Here is a 25,071-nt window from a genome sequence, read left to right as displayed (position 1 = left end):
ATTCCCTGGTCCTTTTTTTTTTAAATATGGAATGGCGTTGCACATGTAAAACAATGCATTTGCCAATGTCAAGTTAATTGAATTCTTAATTATAAAATATGATATGATAAAAATTATAAAGATAAACTATAAATTTATTTTATTTAATTTTAGAAAAACAACTAACAGTCTGTACAAATTTGGGTTCCTGCTCGCCAGGATGAGATGGATATCTGTAGGGAGGGGAATAAGCGGGGCCAGAGATTTAAAGAAAGGTCCTTGAAATAGCCTTTTTTTAAATGGTCAGCCAAGTCGACCGAACTAGTTGTTAGTGTATACACACTGACAACTGGTTGGGACGACAAATGTATACACATCTCTGTTTCATATTTGCCTGTTTTCTAGGGTCACAAGTCTTTCGACAGAGTGAGGAAAGAAATAGAAGGGCGGGTGGACGGAGACAGCAACGGGGCGGCCAACGGGAACTCGGAAACCTCGTTGTTTGACCAATACGACAAGTATCCTCTGTCGGTGCTTCGAGGGCCGCTGGACAAACTGCCGCCCAATATCGACCCTCTTCTGAAGGAGGTAAATATCCATGTTTCAAATACGAGAGGGATGCTATCGAGACGTTACAAATATCTCAAGAGACAAGAGTTTTTTGAGATATCTGTAAGTGAATATGGAGGTCTTAAAGGTTACAGCTTTTTTATTTCACAAAAACGACAACAGATGGCAATAGCAACTTGCGGATGATTGATTCCTCATATTAAATAATCCCTTACCGCACCCCAATGGTGCATAGGGCACTGCTTCATATAAACGCAGTGTTATCTCGATCGATTACACTTGAAGGAAAGATGATCGGCCCTCCACTTCAGGTACCAGTCCAGTGTAATATTGAATAAATATTAGAGTGAAAAAATCACTTATATTTATTAAACCCCCCTGGGAATCGAACCCGGGACCTCCAGAACGGTAGGCCAGCATGCTGACCATTACACTACGGAGGCAGACAGATCAGTATTCATATTCATCTTCTTCTTACCTCTATCCACACTTAATAGTATAAAGGGCACTACACTGTATCGAACCAGTGTTATCTCGATTTTTAATTATGTGCAAATAATAAACATAATACTATGTAAGCAAAGTGATCAGTCCTCCATGGGATATATAGACTATGATAAATATGGATATTCACCCATGGCCAGAATGGTGAATGGTACAAAGTGTGTAAAATGGCCACATAAACTAGCCAATGACAAGTTGTAAGTCATATCCAGACTGGCATATTTTCTTTTCAAACATTTTCTTTGTCTCTGTTTAAATATATCAAATGTAGCGGTAAATCAATATTATAATTAATATAAGAGATACCTGAGCTGGAGCCAAAAGTATTGTAAACGGTAAACTTAACTTGTCCGCCTCCGTAGTGTAATGGTCAGCACGCTCGGCTACCATTCTGGAGGTCCCGGGTTCGATTCCCAAGGGGGGTAAAATAAATATAAGTGATTTTTTCACTGTCACATTTATTCAATATCACCCTGGACTGGTACCTGAAGCGGAGGGCTGATCACCTTTCCTTCATGTGTAAACGATCAAGATAACACTGCGTTTATATAACACAGTGCCCTATGCACCATTGGGGTGCGGATAAGGGTTTTATTATTATTTTTATTATTAAACTTAATTTAATTAACGGTAAATTTAAGAAAAAGCAATTGCATACATAATTTTCATAGCTTTGTAAATGGCTAAGTCATTAAAAATAGTAGCAAAGTAATAGTTTTTGTTAGTTCTTGGGACGTCAATTCGTATTCCAGTTCAAAAGGACAAGTTTCAGGTCAAACCTCCCGTGGTCCGATAGATTTTTTGGAGATAATAAGAAAAAATAATAATAATTTTTGACATCTCATCAAAGATGAAGAAGAATATGGAAGTCTGGGCATTTACGGGGCTGACGACCGTCATAGGCTGGTTTAAGTGATCACTTTACACACGTGTAACATTCACCAATTCTACCCATTATTGACAACCACACTACTCAAATTCTTGGAAGTTCTATATATATGAACCAATTTAGAAACCTGTTCTTGAATCACTAGAACTCCACTAGAGACATCTATTGGTGAGATGTAAAGAAGCTCTTTATTAAGCAGAAACTCTTATATTAGTATGTGAGGTCCAAATCCTGGATTACAATCACACACATGAGAAACACCAGAAAATACCATTTTCATTTTTATTACTTAAGCTTATAATTTGACCAATTTTGTATTTTCTGGCGTTTCTCATGTGTGTGATTGAAATCCAGGATTTGGACCTCACATACTAATTATAAGAGTTTCTGCTTAATAAAGAGCTTCTTTACATTCACCAATAGATGTCTTTAGTGAAGTTCTAGTGATTCAAGAACAAGGTTTCTAAATTGGTTCATATATATAGAACTTCCAAGAATTTGAGTAGTGTGGTTGTCAATAATGGGTAGAATTGGTGAATGTTACACGTGTGTAAAGTGATCACTTAAACCAGCCTATGACGGTCGTCAGCCCCGTAAATGCCCAGACTTCCATATTCTTCTTCATCTTTGATGAGATGTCAAAAAATAATATGAAAATAACTCCTGTAATTGGAGACAATCCAGGTTTTGTGAACAAGTATTTGGACACTCAAAAAATGTTGTAAGAAAAAAATATGTTATAAAGATTGTGGGAGTGGGCGGTTTAATACTTTACTATATTTTTCCAGCTATACCTGACACACGACGACTTTGTATCCACATTCGGAGTATCTTATAATAAGTTCAAAACCCTCCCAATTTGGAAGCAAAAGGATTTCAAGAAAATGGCGGGACTCTTTTGAGAATCAGCAAGTACCTACTACAATAATGACGAAAAATACGGAAATACCTCCATTAGTCCGGTCAGTTCAATAAGTTGAGCAAATTAGGCCAAAACCAAGCAATATTACAGATAAACTACATTATGTGATTTAAATAAAAATGTAAAATTGATTTTATTTTCACCAAATATCACATTGTCAATTCGAACAGTAGATAAGGGAATCGTGATACTTAATGTCGATTAATTTACAAGGAGTGAAAATACTTTTTTTTTTAGTTGTGATAAACTGTTTTTTTTCACTAACTCTTGTATAATTTCAACCGTAATGGTAGCCACAACGTTGGGAGAAGGAAAGACTACACGGGAAACTCCAGAATATATCGTGGGTATACTGTCAAAAAACATTAACTCTAAAATCCCTGTTTGAATAATCCGTTATTTAAAGCTTTTAGCCTGAATAAAATACCCGCTATCTAAACTTAAAGTTGAATTATCTTTTAAAAACACATTAATATGACATTTCAAACTACTTAGTGTATTTTGCCAGTTTATAGAATGTTAAAAACTTTATAGTATGCATCATTAAGTCAAAATTTTATATTTTCAATTTAACGTTTTTTGCCAGTACACCCACAATATCGCTCACTCCTTTCAAGAACGTCACAAATCAAAAAACTTAAATTTTCAAGAGAACGTTTTTAAAGTTTAAAAATATAACACAATTTATGAAAAATAAATAACAAGCTACTTATTGAACTTTTTACTGTGTAACAGATCTTTTTAGGTAAAACCTGAAGGTTTTTTCTCCATTTGAAAAATATTTAGTATGTTTAAAAAAATAATTAAACAATACTTTTTATTCAAAATGCAAAAACAACATTTTCAGCCCTGTAGCGGGTAAATATAAGGTTAAAAAAAATGCCTCTTTTGCTGGGATATAGTACATTTTCTGGGCAATCCGAAAACATGCACAACTGAAAATTGTCGATTTTTGATTTATGACGTTCTTGAAAGGAGTGAGCGATATGTATTCTATAGTTAATTAACTGCCGAAATTCACATTCATCTTTGTCTTCATTTCTGTATCAAAAAATTGGTTGTCACTGTGATCAAATGTACTGTATCAAATATCATAATTATAATAATTCAGTATGCTGTATTATAATTCTGAAATCATCAATTTTGCCATATTGATAAGAATTTTTTTTTGACTGGTCCATTTTTGCCATACAGTTAATGTATCGACCGGACTGAGTGAGGTGTTTATGTATTGTAGGTTGTATGAAATGTGATTGAATTTTTAGGGATAGGTATAATATTATGAATCTTAATTTGTAATATTGCAACAGGTTAACATTTTTTTAAAGCACTTTAGTTTACATTGTGTTTTTCAAGATGATCGCATTTATATTTATTTTGATGCACGCACTATCTCACAGCCAAAAACTAGATTTAAGGAAAAAATTATGAAATTAATAAAAAATGTATTTGATAATTTTTTTTGCACTGAGTAAGATTTTTTTATCTGGCTTTACATCAAATAGACAAAGATTACAGGTGGGGTGATGATTTGTAGCTGGTATTTTGTAACATCATATATCCTGTTCAAAAGCTCAAATCTAGTGTTTTTCAATCAGTTTTTCCCACTAGCATTCAAAGTTTACCTTAGAAGAGGACATTTCTAAACATACCGAAAGTTAGTTTTGCCTAAATGGAGACAAATTTTAACATTTAAAAATCTTGCATTGCATTTCTCTAACTAAAGTATATATGTGTACCACATTAATTGGATACTCAAAACTTTTTGAAAGTAATTATAATAATGCTTGGTGGACTCGAATAAAAAGGTTGAAAAACACTGCCTCAGTCAGACGAACATGTTATGCCTTGTTGGTAATTATATTATAAGCGAGTTATTATGTATAACTCATTGTAAGGGTTGGATAATATAAAATAAAAGAGTAATTTATTCAACATGTTATTTATTATTTATTGTTTACATGATTGTCACTTAACTCTAGATTCAATTTAATTATTAAAATCTTTACAATATACAAAGTTTGTAAAATTCAATAAAATAATTTTAATTCTTGGAAACATAACTTAGCGCTCCTGTTACCGCACGTGTCGGGGGGAGTAACAGAAACCTGCTCCTGTTATTGCACGTATCGGTTAGAGCAGCAGAAGCCTGCTCCTGTACATCCTGCTCACATATCGGCGAGAGTAACAGAAGCTCCTTTTAATGCGTGTTAGAGCGAGAGCGACAGAAACCCACTCCTGTCACCGCACGCATCGGGCGGAGCGACAAACCCACGGAGTAGCTATTTGGATATGTGGGAATCGTTTCAACACCCTCCTAAGTAACACGGCGATGAAGTACAATGCGGAAGGAACTCCCTGCGCTGCCCACAGCGCCTCTATTATATAGAGCCCGCTACTTTACCCCTCCATTCGTACAATTACAACTTAATCATTTTACAGTAATGAAATCATAGACACGAATCAATCCACTAACTTACAACGCGATTAAAGTAATATATTAAGGAAGCTCCGATGTAAATAAAGCGTAAGTTAAAATGAAGAAGCTATCCACATCGCAAGTAAATGGCAACAAACTGACGCCATACAGTCTACTTCTTATCGGCAAAATGAAGCTTTAGATCTATTTTTGGTAATAAGAACAAGAAAATATACAACACGCGTTAAGTAAACAAACCAGTAGAAACAATGAGATGAACCAACAACGGAATATACACCATAACACGCAGATTCAACTAAGTGTAGAAGAAGCGGGAATGTAAAGAGAGTAACTATATTCTGTACAATGACTCGAAAACGTGAAACAAGCGTATGAGATGATCATTACAACTAAATGTAGACTCAAAGTAGCACCAGTCTACTTCAAAGTAAAACATACCCTCCCTGTCCCCTGTCCTGTACACCAGCTGCACTTGGGCTCTTCCCATCTTACCATCTTACCATCTTACCTCGCTACCATACACTAATTTACACATTATGCATAGTATAACACAAAGCCCAGATAAAACCAATTCCAGTCAATTTCACTTGTGAAATCACACAAATCTCTACAAAATAAATGCTACTAAAATAATTCAGTTTATGGTTAATGTATTAAGAAATTATATTAAAAACTTAACTTACAAAAGCTTTCATTTTTCGACAGCCTTAAATAATCATTTTAAAACCTCCGAGGTGGAGGTGGCGTATTACGCAACTGACAATTACCGGGACAGATGAGGAAGAGATCTCGATCAATCCTAGCATATTAAAAAATCTTTTATCAGTTTAAATTTATACATATAAAAATATAAAAACTCATCGCACAAAAGGCAAAAGTGCTTTAAGTTTTTTTTTTTTCTACAAAGCTAGGTTGCCAAATTGATCCGTAGCATCCCCGGTCGTCAAGCTGCGCCCGGTAATTCCAGAGTCCGCCGCGTGTAGAATTCAATACACAAAACAAAAAGCCGAATGGATGACTGTAATTGCGGATATTTAGTATAAAACATTGCGTGGACAAATGGCTTTGGTTAAAGTAAAAGCATTATAATTTAACACAACAAACTAGACTGGGTGGATTGAAACATTATGTATAGTCAATGAGTAAGTCAAATTACATTCACATTGAGTCGAGTACATTACTAATCCTAAGTACACCTTCGTTTTGTATCATTTCTTCATCACAGTCTTCTTTATCCTCCATATACTCAATTGCGTCCCGTGACAATGTTAATTCTGAAATTAGTAATTGGTGCGATTTACACAAAACTACATAACAGCAAATATTGTGAGGTTAAAATACAAGTTGTCTAATAGTTATACATCCCGAGGCAGTATATTCAGTGAGCTAGCATCATTATTGTCAAGTTCAATTAGAATATAGGTATAGCAACACTAAATACTGTATACTAAATCAGTAATACTTGATGTATTAAATAAAGTTCAGAAGCATCCACCTTACAAAATGTAAAAAAAAAGAGTTCTGTATTTCCATTTTAAGTCTTAACAGTACATTCGCCTCCGTGATGCGTAATGGTAAGCGTGTTTGCCTACCGTGCTGGAGTGCCTGCGTTCGATTCCCGGGGGAGTCAAAATAAATATTCGCAATTTAATCACTCAAATATTTATTTGATTTCACCCTGGACTGGCACCTGAAGCGCGAAGCTGGTCACCTTGCCTTCGTATAGTTAAAAATCAAAATAACGCTGCCTATACGATACAGTGCCCTATGCGCCAATGGGTGTGGTCAAAAGTTCAAAGAAAAGTACATAATACTTATGTTTGTGATATTATGGCAATTTTGCGATCATTTAAAAAAATATATGTATGAAAATATCTCAATGATTAAAGAAAACACTTGTTTTTTACCACTTGAGTTTTATTATAGACTACATGTTTCAGAAGTTAAACTTCCATCATTCAGGTCTGTATAATAGTTATTATACAGACCTGAATGATAGAAGTTTAACTTCTGAAACATGTAATCTATAATAAAACTCAAGTGGTAAAAAACAAGTGTTTTCTTTAATCATTGTAACATGTCTTACCACAAAGTTAATGCCGAAACAATAAATAAAATATCTCAAGTAAATGATGTTCACCAAATTGAAAACATTTTCTGATTTGTAGGCGAAAACTGTCTGAATAAAGAGGTAAAGGCCTGCCAAATATATATTAACCTTTCGCATTACCAAATTCCTTCATTATTATTTTTTACCTAGCACCAATAAATTAATTTAAAATATAGATTTCAAAAAAGAGATTCCACATTAGTTCTGTATTGGAACATTGTAGAGCGTGTATCAATTTGTCGATTCATAGTACACTAAGACCTCACTTTGCGTCGTAGATACATTCCAAAAGATTACCCGAAATTTAATAATAAAATAAAACCCTTATCCGCACCCCAATGGTGCATAGGGCACTGCGTCATATAAACGCTAAGTTATCTTGATCGTTTACACATGAAGGAAAGGTGATCAGCCCTCCGCTTCAGGTACCAGTCCAGGGTAATATTGAATAAATATGACAGTGAAAAAATCACTTATATTTATTTTACCCCCCTTGGGAATCGAACCCGGGACCTTCAGAACGGTAGCCGAGCGTGCTGACCATTACACTACGGAGGCGGACAACCCGAAATTTAAACAAAATTTAAACCTGCAAAACGGGAAATTACCTTTTAGAAAATTAAAAAATGATTCTCGGAATAATAATTTTAAAAAAACAATGCAATTCGAAAAAATAATGACGCACACGAAAATGAGTCTTAATTCAGTAATGACGCAAAGCGAGGTGTGAGTGTATTTTTGAAATTGTACCATAAAATGTCGAGCTTAACTTGACATAGGAGTTGGCACATAAGAACACTGTCAAACCACATTTCACATAGGAATCATAAGGGTTAGTATAACTTGTACAATACTGTAAATAAATGTCATTATAATGGGAACTCTTGAGGTCAATTAAATGTTTTCATTTCTCTTCAACTTCTTGACCATTATCTGCACCCAACGGTGCATAAGGCACAGCATCACACAGTGTTATCTCAATTGCTAATTACATGAAGGCGAGGTGATGTGTTCTACGCTTTAGATTTAGCAGATTAGAGAGACGGATCACATACATTTATGTACACCCTCGCTGGAAATCGAACCCGGGACCTCCTGCAGGTAGCCAAACACATTTACTATTACACTACCCAGGCGGCAAATATATTATAAATACCCTGATGGAAAAACTCTCAAAATTTCAAAACATTTATCAATCACCCTTATATACAATTTCCATGAAACAGAGATTCCATTCATAGAGGATGTAGAGAATATTCTACTACCTCCATTTTTGTAAAAAAAATGTGATGTAAGTACATCTAAAAAAGCGTTTTAATGGATTTTTCAACATCTTGAGTTATCAAATTATTTATCATTGAGAGCAATTGATAAATGTGATGAATTTTAAAGTAAAAACGGCCTTTTTGTGACAGCCGACCTGTCTAGCTGTCAGACAAATAAAACATAAAATATTAATCAGGAATAAAATAAATGATGGCATTCAGAATATTTCATATCGATATCAAGTCTCTGTAGAAGTATTTAGAACTGGCACAGCTAAAAGATAACTTTTGAACAAGAAATAGAATTAAAGCACATGTTTAATCAAAGCATTGTATGAAGACTATTTGTATTATATTACATATTCTAATTGGGTAGTGTTTTAATCATATGAAAAGATTTAGATTTAGTATTGTACACATGAATGTTTGATTCAGGTACATTGACAGCCTCATTATATTGCTATTTCAATTCGGAAAATAATGTAGAAAGTATTGCCTATAAATATTCACGAAAAACAGACCGATAGTAAAATGTCATCAAAAATTCTTAAGCTCATACTTTTCACACTAGTCTAGACTTCCAAAAGAAGAATATAATACTATCCAATCGGAGTTATTGTAATCTTAAATGTGCATTAACATGTAAGCAATGTGATAATGGTGTTATTCCCAATCACATATTTTCATTAATAACCGAAATATATTTTTCAAAAATTCAAGTGTTGCAACTATTCTTAATTTTTAAAAGACTCAAAACTATTCAAATATCGAAAGATTCTATTTTCGTCTAGAATAGTTTTTTTATATTCTAGAATTATTACAACCATTTTTTTCTATTATCAAATATATTATTGCTTTATTTCCTATTATCACTATTTTCTTATTGCAATTTAAATGAAAATACTACAAAAAAATGCAGATGGGAGGATATGTACTCGACTGAGACGTTTAATTTCAAAGATGGCATATTCCATTTCAAAATTCTATTACGAAAAATATCGTATCATTTAACATGCAAATTGAAAAAAATATTCACATATGTAATTAATTTTGAAAAACCCATCTTCAACAACCACGCTTAGATTATTTAAGTCACTTGTAAGTGAACTTTTCATCCAGCAGCAAATCTCCCCAGACGGGGCGAAAGGTTTATAGTTATCACATTCTGGACCAATGTTTTGACTACCACCCCACACATATCGTCAAAACCTTACGGACTATCCAGGTATTGGTAAAAAAAGACTATCCAATCTCCTCGGGCATCGTACATCTGCCGATAAGTCACCATGACTCTTGCAAGTCAGTTGAAATATGGACACATAGAAAAATAAATGGGCTAAAAGGCAAAACAAGCACGTTTTCACCTCATAGCCTACTTAGAATTTACAAAAATACAATGTGAAAAGTTGCTCTAAAGTGTGATAAGCAAACTGTGCTCGAGGACCAGCTAAACTTCAGAAACTTGTGGGAAAAAATGCTTAAAAAAAAAAGAAAATGCTATCAATTTATGAAACTTTTTGTGAATAAGTGGAAAAAATGCTTAAAAAAAAAAAAGAAAATGCTATCAATTTATGAAACTTTTTGTGAATAAGTTCAGTGCTACCTTAAATCGAAATTTAAAAAATATATATTTTTTGTACAAAAAAATTAACATTTAATTCTAGGGTAAAAAATGAGCAGAAAGGGGTCATTAAAAGTATACATATTATTAGTGATTTTAACTATGCGATATTTGCGCCACAGGGATATCTCTACCTACAAGAGATACAAACAGCATAAACTGTGTATGAGTGCAGGTTATATTGACTAGTCTTGCAAAATAGCATTCTTTATTGAGACATGTGACTTTGAACTATTTTACAACTAATTTGACTCGTGTTTCTTGCGTGACATTTGACAAATACAACCAAAAATTAACATTTAGAATGATCCCCGAAGTTTCATAATCTGGTCCTAAAGCACGGTGTATATAAGTACATGGTCTGAAAGGAGTGTTGGTAATACATACTAATCTACAAACTCCTGGGAAATTGTAAGGTAGAATATATGTACAATTTAGAAAGAGGCACAACCCTAAATTATCTGTTTTTTTCAGTAAATGTTTCTAAAAAGGTGATTCCAGATGGTATTTAATGTTTAAACATTGAGGTTATATTTTCATGAGCTGTTTAATACTAAGTTCTTATACTCCTGAGCTGTTTGATACAAACATGTTCTTATTCTCACACTTATGGTCCTTTGTTTTGTGTTGTATCAACATACTCGAGAAATATAAATAAACATACATATGGAAATAAGTATTTATAAGCTGTCCTTAACCATTGCGGCCCACAATTATTTATATATTAGAATATTTATTAAAACACAGACCGGCACATGTGTAAATTATTACTTTTTCACAATTATTTTTCCATCACCAAAAACATAAAGTATGCGAATATTTAAATGTGGTTGTTAAAAAGAATATTCCCATTCTCGAACTGTGACTTGAACAACCAATTGAAAGTGCGCAAGGTATGTCGTTATATCTTTGCCACTCTCTTATACGGAGCAGAACCGAGTGCTATCCCGTATGGGATTATCAAAATCTTCCGGGAGGACATATCTCAAATACTAAAGCCCTCCGACATATGGAAAAAGAACGAGCAGTGCTTCGTAGTATTGAAATACAGATTGAGAAGGCAGGAGCATGTAAGATGCCACAGTTGCAGAAACTGCGCATAATGGTTGTCAACGTCTGTTATAAGATGAAACAAAATGATAATGCACCAACACGATACAAAGCTCGGTGGCATCATATGCCGGTTATTTAACATACTCCAACCACAAATAAAATGCACATACTTCATACTTCGTGTAAACATCACCTCAACCGTTCACAATAGCACATAATACATATACGGAAACATAATAACACACAAACTGAACATTCACTATCATTTAGTTTATAGGAATTAGCGGAAGGACACTTGAAGTAATTATTTGTACACAAACGTGTGTGATAAGGAACTTGAATATATACACGGTCAATTTAGCTTAAATTAGTGGCAATATTCACCCTGAAACATTAAGAGTTTCAGCCATAGAACGCTCGTAGAATAGTAACATCGGTTTAGTCAAAATTAAAGATAGGTACATACAATATAATGCAAGATAAATAAGGTGAGGTATTATTTCTAAGTAAATATAAATTTCGTTGATAACAGGAACAAAATAATATCAAATAGAGCGCGCGCACGTCGGAACACGCCACAATCCAATAAATAAATTCACAAAACAGAATGATTGAATAAGTACAATAATTCTCTTTGACTTATAAACATGAGCATTTTATATATCTAAATAACGAGAAAATATAAAGTGATGTAACCAATTAGTGATGGACACTAACCATGCCTTCAGGCGTAACAGAACTGGCTTAATGGATCTCCACTCGCGTGACTCCAACTCCATTCATTTAATTAAATGAATATGCAATAATGTCTTGCGTATCAAAACCTTGAAACATCAAAACTGGAAAGTGCAAAAAGCTTGAAGCGCAATTTTGAGCACTTGACACTTAACCCTCAAAAAAATTAATTAAATAGTTCTTAGAAAAACAACAAAACTAAATTTATTAACCTCCTTGAACCTGGCATTTTTTTATGTAATTCGATAATCATATCAGAAACGGATTTTTTTGAAAAACATTTTATAAAAAAAAATACTCTATTTCGGATGCATTTAATCAGTGATCTTGGATTTTAACTTCACAGTTGGATTTGGGTGAGAAAAGGTGGACACAATGAAGAACCATGAATGACCGAAGCACCGCATTTTATATATAAGTGTCACTTAAAGAGCTTTCGCATTCCAGTATCAATACGACTCATTGGAGTATTTAAGCCAGTTTGGTTACGATTTAGAAAAAGCATTCGGGAGAAGAAGTTTGAAGAGAAGGAAAACAGTTTCAATTATATAAACTGTAGAGATAGGAAACTTGTTCCTGCGCACGATTGTCGGTCGGTCGGTTGGTCCCCTAGTTGCGGGGGTGTATGCGGTGGCATTGGGTCCAGGGTCATTTGTTAGCGAGAGATGCGTTAGCGGGAAGTGTGGCGGCCCTCTGGTTTTTGCTCATGTAAGCCTTCAGCGAAGATCTGGTGGACTCCCTGCCAAATGTTACACCTCTCATGTTAGATGGGAAACCAGCGCCTCGGGTATTACAGAATTAAGCGGGCATTAACCGTTTCGCAAGACGCAAACGGCTGTTTTCCTACGAGTTACTTTGTTAAATTAGTAACCCTAATGCCTTAAAACTTAATTTTGTATCAAAATTAGAGATCTCTCTTCGTAATAATGTTCAACTTTACAAACAATACATACTGACCCCAATATACGGACAAAACAAATATATATAGACAACACAAAGTAGACAGTACGTAGACGATAAATAAAGCTGCGACTACTACATACACAAAATAAATATCAAATTTATGTCATGCTCAGAAAAATATTATATCCCAATAGGTGTATATAGGAAATTATATAAATACATTTGAAAGTGCATTTCAAAGAGGATGCATAGTAAATATTTATAATTTTTTCATCAGAAATCAGAAAAGTGTAGGGTAGTTGTAGCAATCATCGTTGCCATATCTCAAAATGTTTAACTGGTTGTGAATTTGGTAAAAATTTAAATCACAAATACATATTGAAGAAATATCAAGCAAGTACTATGTAAATAAATAATGGTGTTAAATTATAAAATGCAGATATAAATTAGGCGTTAAGAAGCGTTAAGTATTATTATGACAGGAAAGATATTAACATAATACATATGTATAAGTTAAATATCAGCTTAGAGATCAATGTATATTAAAGAAGAAAAAAGTTTATTTTTATTCGGAGACTATAAAAAAACACATACACTCCACGCAAAGTGAAGCACTAAACGGACAAAACTTTGTAGAATTACCAATTCCTTTCATTGCCATTTTAAAATGTCATTATTAAAGCATGATGCAAGTGGTGCATTTTGCTTTGAGCAAAGTGTAAACAGCAAAAGTCCCTCAATTAGAACAATCATAGTTCGTAATTCACATAATTTTCTAGCCCCCCAAAACTGATAGTTTTGTAAAAAGAAAATGTATGTATGTAACACAATTTTTTAAGGTTATCTAAAAAATACCTAAAATGAATGCCATAAATATACCAACAGTGTGACAGGCACATCTATATATTTTAATGTGTCTTGAAAAAATATATGTGGTTAATATTGACAGATGAATATAGGAAACAATTTTTTTTTAAAAACAAATTTCAAGAGAGCGACAGAGTTTTGAAATATCAATCTATTGGGGAAGATAGCTTTTTTGTTCTAAGATCTAGCGATTGATATATTAAATATGGGATATGAAGATTGTAAAATCTAAATTTATTGACAATTTACTCATTTATGTAAAATAGGGTTCATTATCCCAGCTGGGAAATTTGAAGGAGCAAATTTGACACTAACAACATGATATTTCCTCTTTCCGCAGACGGAATTATTTTATCTGAATGTTGAAGGAATTGGATATCTAATCTACATCTTTATAAATAAATAAAGGGTGCAAAAAAGTAGATAAATACTGGAAAATTCTAAAAATTGGCTAAATATGTATCTTTAAAAATATAGTAATTTGTTTCAGATAAGATACTACAACATAGAGATGTTTTATCATGGCGAGGAGTCGAACCCTATTACTTTAGATTACATATACAGTGAAACTTCTTTCTATCGTTTTTAAAGGGACCTAATGAAATAAACTATGAATGCGGGAAAACAATGAATGCGGGATTAAGAAATCGATACACAAGGGAGATACGATCGAGTAAAGATACAGTCCTCATCTGCATAACCATTGGTAGGTTGAAATTCTAAGGATACAAGTTTAAGATGTAAATAAATGTATTTATTTTTAAAAAGTTTATTGCATTGTAAATAATTTGCTATCATAATTTGTTTTTTTTTTACTGTTTTATTTCTGAAGTCAACAGTATATTTTTGGCTTTGCAAATAATGTTTTTTTTGGCATCAAATACTGAATGTCCGTAGTAGAAAGTTTTCAATCTTCCAAAGAGTGTGCATGCTTCTGAAAATGAAGGTACAGGCAGCGAATCCTCTTCATCTATATCAACCTCTTCTGCTATATCTGTCAACTTGCGTCACACAAGCTTTCGATAGTTTCTATCCCACACGTTGGAATATTGTCATGAAATGTAAAAAAATTGAGAAAATTATGAGCAGTATAATAAAATAAAAAACAGACAAAATATATCAAATATGCAGCGTAATTCAAACGATGAATGTGGTAAAATAATGATAGCTAAACTATCGATGCGATCTATTTTTGTATGAAATGAATTCGGGGTATAAGAAATAAACGATACATCCAGGAAAATTATTATTTGAGGAAAGATAGAAAGAGTTTTCACTGTATGCATATTGATGAATGTGACAATATTAATAATTCAAGATCATTCCTAGTAAATCTTATCTACTCTACCATATAAATTTAAATGACATTAATCTACTAAATAAATCTTGCAAAAAAATACAATTTGACGTGAATTCAAAAGTAGGAAACAGTATCTTTAATAATGGGAACTTGCAGTGCCTGTTTTTTTGACAGAATACAACTCATTGGTGGATTGTGTTGGTATAAAAATTTTAACTAAATTTAGAAAATACATAATTAGCATTACTCACACAATCTTAATTAGTGGACTGTTCCTTAAAATCATAGAATGGAAAGTAAGTAAGTACCTGAAATTTTTGTCACGTTTTTAGTAAGTTTATAATGGATATGGTAAAAGTTTGTTGATTCGAGCAACAATAATTTGAATCATAATTAGAAAAATATAACAAAGTTCTAGTCTCTCTACATTTTTTCACATTAAAAATTCTATATTTTAAAAAGTTAAATGGTCATAATTTTTTTGTAAATAAATTTACAAAAAATTAAACTTTAAAAAGACGTTTTTTTTTAACCTTAAGTTTCCAAATATTTATTCTTTGCTAATGTTATTTTGTTCAGCAGAAAATACTAATTCGCTTGGAAACATTAACGCTCATTAGTTTTTATGTAAAATAATTTTTCAAATTATTTCTCCATTAATTTTTAATTGACAATCCTTTACTATATAATATATACATATACCTACCCACCTGTTAACAACAAAAAGTGACCATTATATTGTTATAAACCTATTAAAAAATTTGATCTCCGAAATAATATTTAAGTATTACGCATAAAATCTGATCAAAGAAATCCGAATCCGAATCTGACGAAAAAAAAATGTAGAATCCGCCTATTGTAAAATATTAAGCAGAAGATGTTTTTAAAAATTGTTTTGAATTTTAGGCATAATTCATTACGAGAATACAAATATTTTCCAGTTTTCATTAAAAATGTCATCAAATTTTTATTTGAGCTCAATCAATTGACTTTTATGTCTTGATTTCAAGCATATTCCATAAATTACATATTAATTACAAAAGACAACATTTTGAATTGATTTGGTATGAAGGTTTTTGGTTGACGGATTACGATAACGTTAAACAAGCGCTCGATTGATTTATTTGCGATCACAATAAGCGGATTCCACTCAACTAAATTGTATCTAGAGGCGAAAAAATAAAGTTGCATGCAGAAGTACAATTTGGTACACATAACATGCACACAATGCTGAAGAATCAAAGGTGTGTAAACATTAAAAAATTCTATACCAATGCCTAATTAAACTGGTAGCTTAGACCACAAACTAATTTTCTTATTTCTTATTCTGTCTCAGTTAAGACTTATTCACCTTAGGCAGTCGTAGGTAATATTAATTACCGTAGAACGGGGCTACTTTGAACTTTGATGTGTTACTTGAGCCCAGTACAAAAAAAATATTTAGATCGTGATTTTGATTGCAGTATCGTGACAATAAGTGTCACCTGTCAGGGAAACAATGAATCATGTCGATACGTTCATTATTGTAGACCAAATGCAGATAATTTTTTTTTTGTACTGGGCTCAAGTAACACATCAAAGTTCAAGTAGCCCCGTTCTACGGTACATAAAATGCATAAGTGCAAGTGAGACTTCCATAGAAAATTATTTGTGATTCAAGCTAGCGGTTGATTTTGGACATGGAATAGATTTTTTTAAAACTTTATTAAAGAAAAGTCTACAAAACTTTTTTTTTAAAGATATTCCAACCAGAATGGGAATAACCAATTATATTTTTAAAGGTGGAGACTAACCGGAGCATTTAGTCGTAACATAACATCGTAACATTGCTAGCGGCAAGCATCAGCAAGCATCCGAAACTATGGATGGAGCGCTCGGCTCGCTGTACTGACTGCCTGAATGCTCGCATCGTAACATGTTACGTTACGACAAAATGCTCCGATCAGTCTTCACCCTTTTGGAATGCAAATGTGTCCATTTTTCCAATATTTGACATGCATTTTGAGAAATGATTTTGTTTAAATAATCAATTTGAACCTACCCCTTCAAATATTACATTAACGTAATACACATCTCAAATTTTGAAGCAAAAAATATAAATAATTTCAGAAAACGCCCAATGAGCAGAGAAAGTCACTTATTGATATTATCAGTGGAAAAGTTTACAATGTCAAACCATCAAACAAGAAAGAATTGTTTGGTGGCTCTAACAAAGCATGTGATTTAAAATATATGTGTATATATGTGACGTAAAGAGTAGTTTGAATACTGGTGGACCGGTTGTCCCAATGAAGAGACATAAAAATATTGCACAGTAAAATGAAAATTCAGAATTTAGAAAATATAATTCAATTCTTGTCCTTATAGTTCACATCAAACTATCTGTAATTGAAAAAAGCTTGATAATCATAAGTTTAAAAAAAAAAATTTCATCCAAAATTTTAAATAAAATTGCAAGAAATGCGGAAAATAATAATGAAAAAAACAACTGACTGAAATTTATGTTTTCATTCAATACTTTTGCCTACAGAGTTGATTGGTTAAGAATGTGAAGGAAGCTAGGAGAGTATGCCAGGATAAAGAGTGTGGCGTTCCGTCCTCTTTCCCTACTCCTGCAGGGAAACGGCGTGATGGTAGTAGCAGTAGTAGTAAATGTGTTTTTAAAATTTAATTTGACATTCTATATACATATTTGTCCCTAATGTTGATTCCTCAAAATTTGAATTAATGAGCTTTTAATTTATACTATTAATTTATGCTTTTAATTTATACTATTCAATTTTTTTTTCCAATTTTTTCATCAACCCCGACCCTAATTATACTCAGACAGTCTGCCGCCCGACCCTCAGTATACTAATCAAACATATAACCGCAAACCTAATTCCGATCTGTACAATGTTCTTTGGCATCTCTCGTGCTTTACTAAAAGTAAGCAAGTAGAATGCTAATAAGTGTCTCCCGCTCTCTACCAACAGTATGTTAAAGACAATTTGAAGTGTTTCCCACAAACAATGTGTTATGTTAACCTTTCTTTGTCGGTGATATGTATTTACAACAATTCGACTCTAATAACGAGAATATCGCAATTATAGTAGATGAGGCTCAAAATTTTTGTATTCCTCCGTAATACAATCACATATTACATAAAAGTATTATAATATATAAGTTATTCATTTGCAGCAGCGGAAATAAATAATTTGCGAAAAAATCGAGAATAGAATGACCAATACACAAACGTTCCTCAGTGTGTGCGTGCGTGCCGTGCTTTGTCGTACCGCTACGCCAGCTATGGCGGCTAGTTACGACATTTTTTCTCGTTTTCACATACTTACCAGAGCAAACACATTATTCCCGTTTTTAAATCACATTTTGATATGGTGTAAAAAATACATATCACCTTTTTATTATCGTAAGGGAAAGGTTAAAAGCTACTACTACTACTACTTGTCTGCCTCCGTGGTCTAAAAGTCAGCACGCGGTCTAATAGGCTACCGTTCTTGAGGTCCCGGGTTTGATTCCCAGGAGGGGGTCAAGTAAATATAAGTGATTTTTTCACTTTAATATTTATTCAATATTACCCAATATTAACCTGAAGCGGAGGGCTGATCACCTCGCCTTCATGTGTTAACGATCAAGATAACTCTGCATTTATGTGATGCAGTGCCCTATGCACCATTGGGGTGCGGATAAGGGTTTGAAGACTACTACTACTAATACCATCACGCCATTTCTCCGCAGGGGTAGGCAGAAAGGATGGAAAGCCACTCGGCTGTCCAAACTCAAAACACAGTAAGGGTCATTTTTTTGGAGTACGTTTTTTTTGCATTTTTGGACTAAGTAGATTTTACTTAGTCCATGAATGCAAAAAAAACGTACTCCAAAAAATATACCTTACTGTGTTTTAAGTTTGGCCGCACCATCCTGACATACACTCCTCGCCTCCTTCACATCCGTACATCTAGTCATCTGATCGTGCCAAGACACGTTGTGAATGGGGTGACACGGGTGCGGTGTCTAGTCAGGCGAGTGGGTACCTGGGGGAGACGCGCGAGTTGTCGTGCGCGGCCTGCGCCTTGTAGCCGAACTTCTGCACCTTGCGGGACAGGCGCTGCACCCAGTGGCGCTGCTCGTCGGGCGTGGCGGCCAGCACCAGCAGCTCCCGCGCGAACGTCGGGTCGTAGTGCAGCTTGCACGGCGCGATCGAGTCCTCGCAGCGCCGGTCCAGGTGCTCCGTGTGCACCTTTATGTGGCATCCTGGGAAACAAAACGACAATCAGCGTACATTTTTTTGTTATCTCAATGAACATTTTAACCAACTATTTGAGTCGGAAATGCACCACTGGCTGTGGGAATCAGGAACTAAATGGTTCTCAGGGCGAAGCAGCTATCCTGGAAATGGTAAATATGTTAAGGAAATTGGAGTGTAATATATTTTATAACATTTGGAGTGTGTCCAAATACTTCACAAATCTGGATTATCTCTTCGAGTTATTTTATAGATACAACGTAGATAAAGAATATGGAGGTGTGGGCATTTACAGGGTTTACAACCGTCATAGGCTGGTTTAAGTCATTACTTTACACACGTGTAACATTCACCAATTCTACCCACAATTGACAAACACACTACTCTAGATGAAGAAGAATATGGAGGTCTTGAGATTTACATGGTTTACAACTGTAACCTTCACCAATTCCACCCTTGATTGGCAACCACACTACATACAAAATTTTCGGAACCTCTAGATATTTTGATCAAACTCGTGACACAGTTCATGTGAGTTCACTACCGACATCTGTGTCAGAATAGGGAAAGCTTTCACTAAGCAAATACTCTTCCTATTTGTATGTCACGTCCGAATCTTGGATTAAATTGACATACTTAAGGGTTCTGAAAATTGAGTAGCATAAAATAGCTCCTAAGCGTAGATAATGCAGATTTGTGGACAAGTATTTGGACACACTCGTAATGTTGTAAAGTATACCAAATTGTCGCCCACAGTGAGGCGGTTTCAAAAAAAATTATCTAGTGTTGTCAGAGTAAAAAATAATGAACAAATATTGACCAGAATAACTGATCTTTATAATTATAATTCTTCTTCTTCTTTATATAGGATTAAGTCCCGTCATTCTCCGGTCTGCTCCTGGGAGGTGGAAGACCAGCTGTCTTTTCATCGTTTAAGTGGTCTTTTTGCGGGTCTGCTACCTCTTACGCTGCTGTCCGCTGCTATCCTCACCACTCGATCCAATCTCACTCTTCCCACATGATTTTTCAATTCAGTTCAATTTCAATTCAATTTACTTATTTCAATCAATATATACTATTGATATATAATATATAATATTACAAACTATAAAAAATTTAAATCAAATACATTGAAATAAAATATATGCAAGAACTATTGCTAAAGGTGTAGAAGAATCCCGCTTCGGAAAACTCCTTCAGACACATGGAACAGACCAATATCCAATGAGATATTGTTCAACATAGCGGTAGCTCTTCCTACAGGCATGACCATCGGCAGGTTGGTCCTGTGTATAGGAATGTGAAACAATCTATGTCGACGCTGTCTTAGGTAACTATCGGGAATGTACAGACCAATGCTACAGATGATTTCAAGATTATTGATCATACTGCGCAGCAATCGATAAAAATGTCCATTCCTTCTAGTCTCTAAAGTATTGTAGCCAAGCATACCCTGGAGAAACTCGGTCGCGTAGAGCCAAGGAAAATAGCCGTACTCTCTCATGTAGAGATTTCTCAAGAATCATCTATCTCTTCCCCATCGCAAAACATCTTAAGGTAGAGACTGACCGGAGCAATGCTCGCATTGTAACATGTTACGTTACGATGCGAGCATTCAGGCAGTCAGGGTTATATCATTAACATCATCATCCTATTATTATTATAACTATCCGTGTCTTTATAAGCGCCCTTGAGGTAGTTTTTTACGAAAATGGCGCTATACAAATTATCCAAATTATTATTACACCGAATCGAGCGCTCCATCCGTAGTTTCGGATGCTCGGTGATGCTCGCCGCAAGCGATGTTACGACGAAATGCTCTGGTCAGTCTCCACCTTTAAACATCGCAGATTTTTTTTTATAATCAGCGGGTGTTATTTCAATTGAGTAAAGCAGTGTGACTCACTTTTGCACTCGAGCGCAGAGGGCGGGCGGAACATGTGCCAGAGCGGGCGCGGGCACACCTCGCAAGTGGTGGGCATGTGGTAGGTGATGGGCAGGAAGTCGTGGCCCTTGCGCGCCATGGTGCCCTGCGCGCTCTCCTCCTCGGCATCGGGCGCGGGCGCGGCGGGCGCGGGGGCCGCCTCGCCCGGCTCAGCGCCCGCGCCGCCGCCGCGCCGCGCTTCCCCTTCGCCGCCGTACAACAGCTGGAAGATGCGCGGGATGTCCTTGGCGTCGGCGCGGATCACGTCGCCCTGCGTCACCGAGCGCACGTGGAACACTTTGCTGGAAAAATTCATTTAAACTTTATAACTAGAGGTTAAGGGTTAATTTTGTCCGCCTCCGTAGTGCAATGGTCAGGACGCTCGGCTCGGATCAAATAAATAAAAGTGAATTTTTCACTCCAATATTTATTCAATATTATCTTGGACTGGCACCTGAAGCAGAGGATTGATCACCCTTCCTTCATGTGTTAACGATCAAGATAACACTGCGTTTATATGATGCAGTGCCCTATGCGCCATCGCATGCGGGTAAGGGTTTAAATGGAAAAAAAGGGTTAATTGTGACACATATTCTCAGCCAATTTGTATTCATATAAACAAAAAAGTATAAAAAAAATCATATTTTCTAAGACACTGGATAATTGACCTTACGGATGATATAAATATTATAAATGTCACATAGTGATAAACATACACAGACTATACAATAAAAAACTAAACAATATAACTCCCTCTCCGAACACAAGAACTTGTCACTTTTTTGGGAAGGTACTGCATAAAAATATATGTACCCTGGTAATATTATTTAGATATATCGCTCACTCTTTTCCACTACGTCATATATCAAAAATCGTCAATTTTCAGTTGTGCATGTTTTCGAAATGCCCGGAAAATGTACTATATTCCAGCGAAAGCGCCATACTTTTTACTTAATATTTACCCGCTACAAGGCGGAAAGTGTTGTTGCATTTTGAAGAAAATATATTATTCAATTATTTTTTCAAATATACTAAATATTTTTTAAATGTAGAAAAAAACCTTCAGGTTTTACCTAAAAAGATCTGTTGCACAGTAAAAAGTTCAATAAGTGGCTTAATATTTATTTTTAAAACACTGTATTATATTTTTAAACTTTGAAAACGATCTCCTGAAAAATCTTTTTTTTTATTTATGACGTTCTTGAAAGGAGTAAGCGACATGTCCTTCACCCCGAGGTTTGTCACTGGAACATGTATATGGAGTAACTGATGACTGGAGCGAGTGGGCGAGTGGGTACCTTGCATGACGAGGCAGTTCTCGGTGGCGGCCATCTGCTTGGCGACCTCGCGCTCGTCGCCCGTGGCGCTGGTGGCGCACCACACCCAGCAGCGCGAGGCGGCGCGCAGGATGTAGCACGCGCCCGCGCCGCCGCCCTGGCGGCGGCGCGGGCGCGCATAAAGTGGCTTTATATTTATTTTTAATACATTTTATTATAACTATATATTTAACTTTAAAAACGATCTCCTGAAAATTCGAGTTTTTTGAAATTTGACGTTGTTGAAAGGAGTGAGCGATATAACAAAAATTGTAAAAAATATGTGTACTAAAAAAAAAAATATTAAAAAATGTATCAAGTTATATTTGGCTCCTCAGCCAACCTGAGAATTGTTTCCAAATTTCAGGCGGAATGGTTTGGGGTGATTGCAACTCACTTGAGATCCAGTATGAGGGCGGGGTCCGTGTTGAGCTTGTCGCTCTCCGAGTTGTAGAAGATGATCTTCTTGGAGCTGACCACCACGTACTGCTTCTTCCAGCCGTGGCGCTTGATGTTCTGCTTGGAGGGCACGGCCAGCCAGCCCTCCAGCGTGGCCTCGCTGCCCGCGCCCTCCTCGCCCTCGTTGTCCGCCGACGACTGGCTCGCCGTCTCGCTGCTCATGGCCACGATCTTCTCCTTCAGCTGCTCGATCTCCGCGTCCTTGCCGTCAATCTGGAACATCACACAGTCAAATATTATATTATAAAAAGCTTCTTTACATCTCACCAATAGATGTCTCTAGTGAAGTTCTAGTGATTCAAGAACAACGTTTCTAAATTCATGAGACAAGATGTCAAAAAATAATATGAAAATAACTCCTATAATTGGAGATAATCCAGATTTTGTGAACAAGTATTTGGACACACTCAAAATGTTATCAATAAATTATCTGGTCAAATTATAAGCTTAAATAATAAAAATGAAAATGATGTTTTCTGGCGTTTCTCATGTGTGTGATTATAATCCAGGATTCGGATCTCACATACTAATGAAAGAGTTTCTGCTTAGTAAAAAGCTTCTTAACATCTCACCAATAGATGTCTCTAGTGAAGTTCTAGTGATTCAAGAACAACGTTTCTAAATTGGTTCATATATATATATATATAGAACTTTCAAGAATTTGAGTAGTGTGGTTGTCAATAATGGGTAGAATTGGTGAATGTTACACGTGTGTAAAGTGATCAATAAAAAAATCAATTACGTCAAATGTTACCCGGATTTAGAGAAAATTAAGTTGCGACATAACGAATACTGGGCCTTAAGTAGATTTGATACACGCGTTGCAGACAGAGAATGGACTGACCTCCATCTGCAGCTTGAGGCGCGCCTGCGACTCCTCCATGACCTGCTGCTGCGCCTCCTGCAGGTCCTTGTGCTGCTTGGCCACCAGCTGGTCGTACTTGTCCTTCTCCCGGGTCAGGTCCTGCTGCATCTTCCGGTAGTCCTTGTCCTTACGGGCTGACACTTTGCTCTTCGTCTTGCCAACCGCATTTATATCTTTCCTGAACAATTTACAAAACAAGAGTGAAATCTCCGTTTCACAACACCTGTATGGGAGTATGGCTAAATAAAACATTCCTCAAATATATCTCGCTTATAACTAAAGCCTGTTGACATTTTATCCAAAATAGCACTTGTACTATCATTCCGTGTCTGTCTGCTGTGCTGGTCGGGGTTGTGGGCGTCTGTGTACCGGCCAGCGTCGGGTCGGAATCGGATCTAGCTGACTAATTGAACTAAATACTAATCCCTTTCACTACCTACACCGGGGTACTTCTAGAAAATTTGGTGACGGATTTACAAACTTGTATTCATTTAGATTGGCAGTGACAGGTATATTGAATGCTTTTAAATGTAAATTCACAGTGAAATCGGGATACAATTTAATATTGTTTCACATTTTCAATAAATTTCGCAACTTAGTTTAAAAAAAATGAATTGCTTTGCAAGAGCAGATCTGTCAGGAAGCCTAGATACTTCTGTATCAGATCTGGGCATGCGGTGGGACAGCTTTCAATGTACTATCATCTGTGTTTGTATTTAAACACTAAAAGTGTCGGGTTGTGGTCCCGTGGTTAGTGTCGCGGACTCTTGAGTCAGAGTTTCTCGGTTCGAAACCACTCTACCACAATTTGATACCTATTTCTAATAATGAGCCGCTTAGGCTCACAGAAATAGTATGAAATTTAAGTATTTTTGTAAATAATAAAAAACACAAATATTTCTCATTTCTTTTAAATTTTTTTTGAATTTTAAATAAAACTGCAGTTCAGATTATATTCCTGTTTTACCCACAACATTTTACTTAAAACAAAGTTTGTGCGACATTATCATAATGACGCTGTTAAAAAAAAACTCATGTAATAAAACATTGATATAAATCATGTTTACTGGCGTAAATATATATTTTTTTCAAGAAAATATGTT

General features: G+C 35.2%; 2 protein-coding genes across 5 annotated transcripts in view; one reads left to right on the top strand and one right to left on the bottom strand.

Moving 5' to 3' along the window:
• Positions 1-4,769, top strand: part of qua (villin like protein quail) — a 38,576-nt gene extending 33,807 nt beyond the window's left edge. For both annotated transcript variants that reach the window (XM_088273197.1, XM_088273196.1), the window contains exons 15-16: positions 385-567; positions 2,731-4,769. In XM_088273197.1, coding sequence (XP_088129323.1) covers positions 385-567; positions 2,731-2,844 — 297 coding nt within the window. In that variant the 3' untranslated portion in view covers positions 2,845-4,769. The remainder of the gene's footprint in view (positions 1-384; positions 568-2,730) is intronic.
• Positions 4,770-4,790: 21 nt separating this feature from the next.
• The window catches only part of Rok (Rho associated coiled-coil containing protein kinase), a 32,420-nt gene continuing 12,139 nt past the window's right edge, over positions 4,791-25,071 (bottom strand). For 2 of the 3 annotated variants that reach the window (XM_088273192.1, XM_088273193.1), the window contains exons 9-13: positions 23,948-24,146; positions 23,042-23,316; positions 21,311-21,630; positions 19,193-19,412; positions 10,310-12,827 (exon numbers count right to left, since the gene is read on the bottom strand). In XM_088273192.1, coding sequence (XP_088129318.1) covers positions 12,737-12,827; positions 19,193-19,412; positions 21,311-21,630; positions 23,042-23,316; positions 23,948-24,146 — 1,105 coding nt within the window. In that variant the 3' untranslated portion in view covers positions 10,310-12,736. Of the gene's footprint in view, positions 6,579-10,309; positions 12,828-19,192; positions 19,413-21,310; positions 21,631-23,041; positions 23,317-23,947; positions 24,147-25,071 lie in introns of those variants that run through there. The other variant, XM_088273194.1, reaches the window with a different exon arrangement.

The sequence above is a fragment of the Brachycentrus maculatus genome, unplaced genomic scaffold, assembly GCF_059751285.1.
Source record: "Brachycentrus maculatus isolate JH-2025_06_01 unplaced genomic scaffold, ASM5975128v1 h1tg000559l, whole genome shotgun sequence".
Lineage (NCBI taxonomy): Eukaryota > Metazoa > Arthropoda > Insecta > Trichoptera > Brachycentridae > Brachycentrus > Brachycentrus maculatus.
The sequence above is the reverse complement of the archived record's forward strand: the minus strand, read 5'-3'. Positions and strand labels throughout refer to the sequence as shown.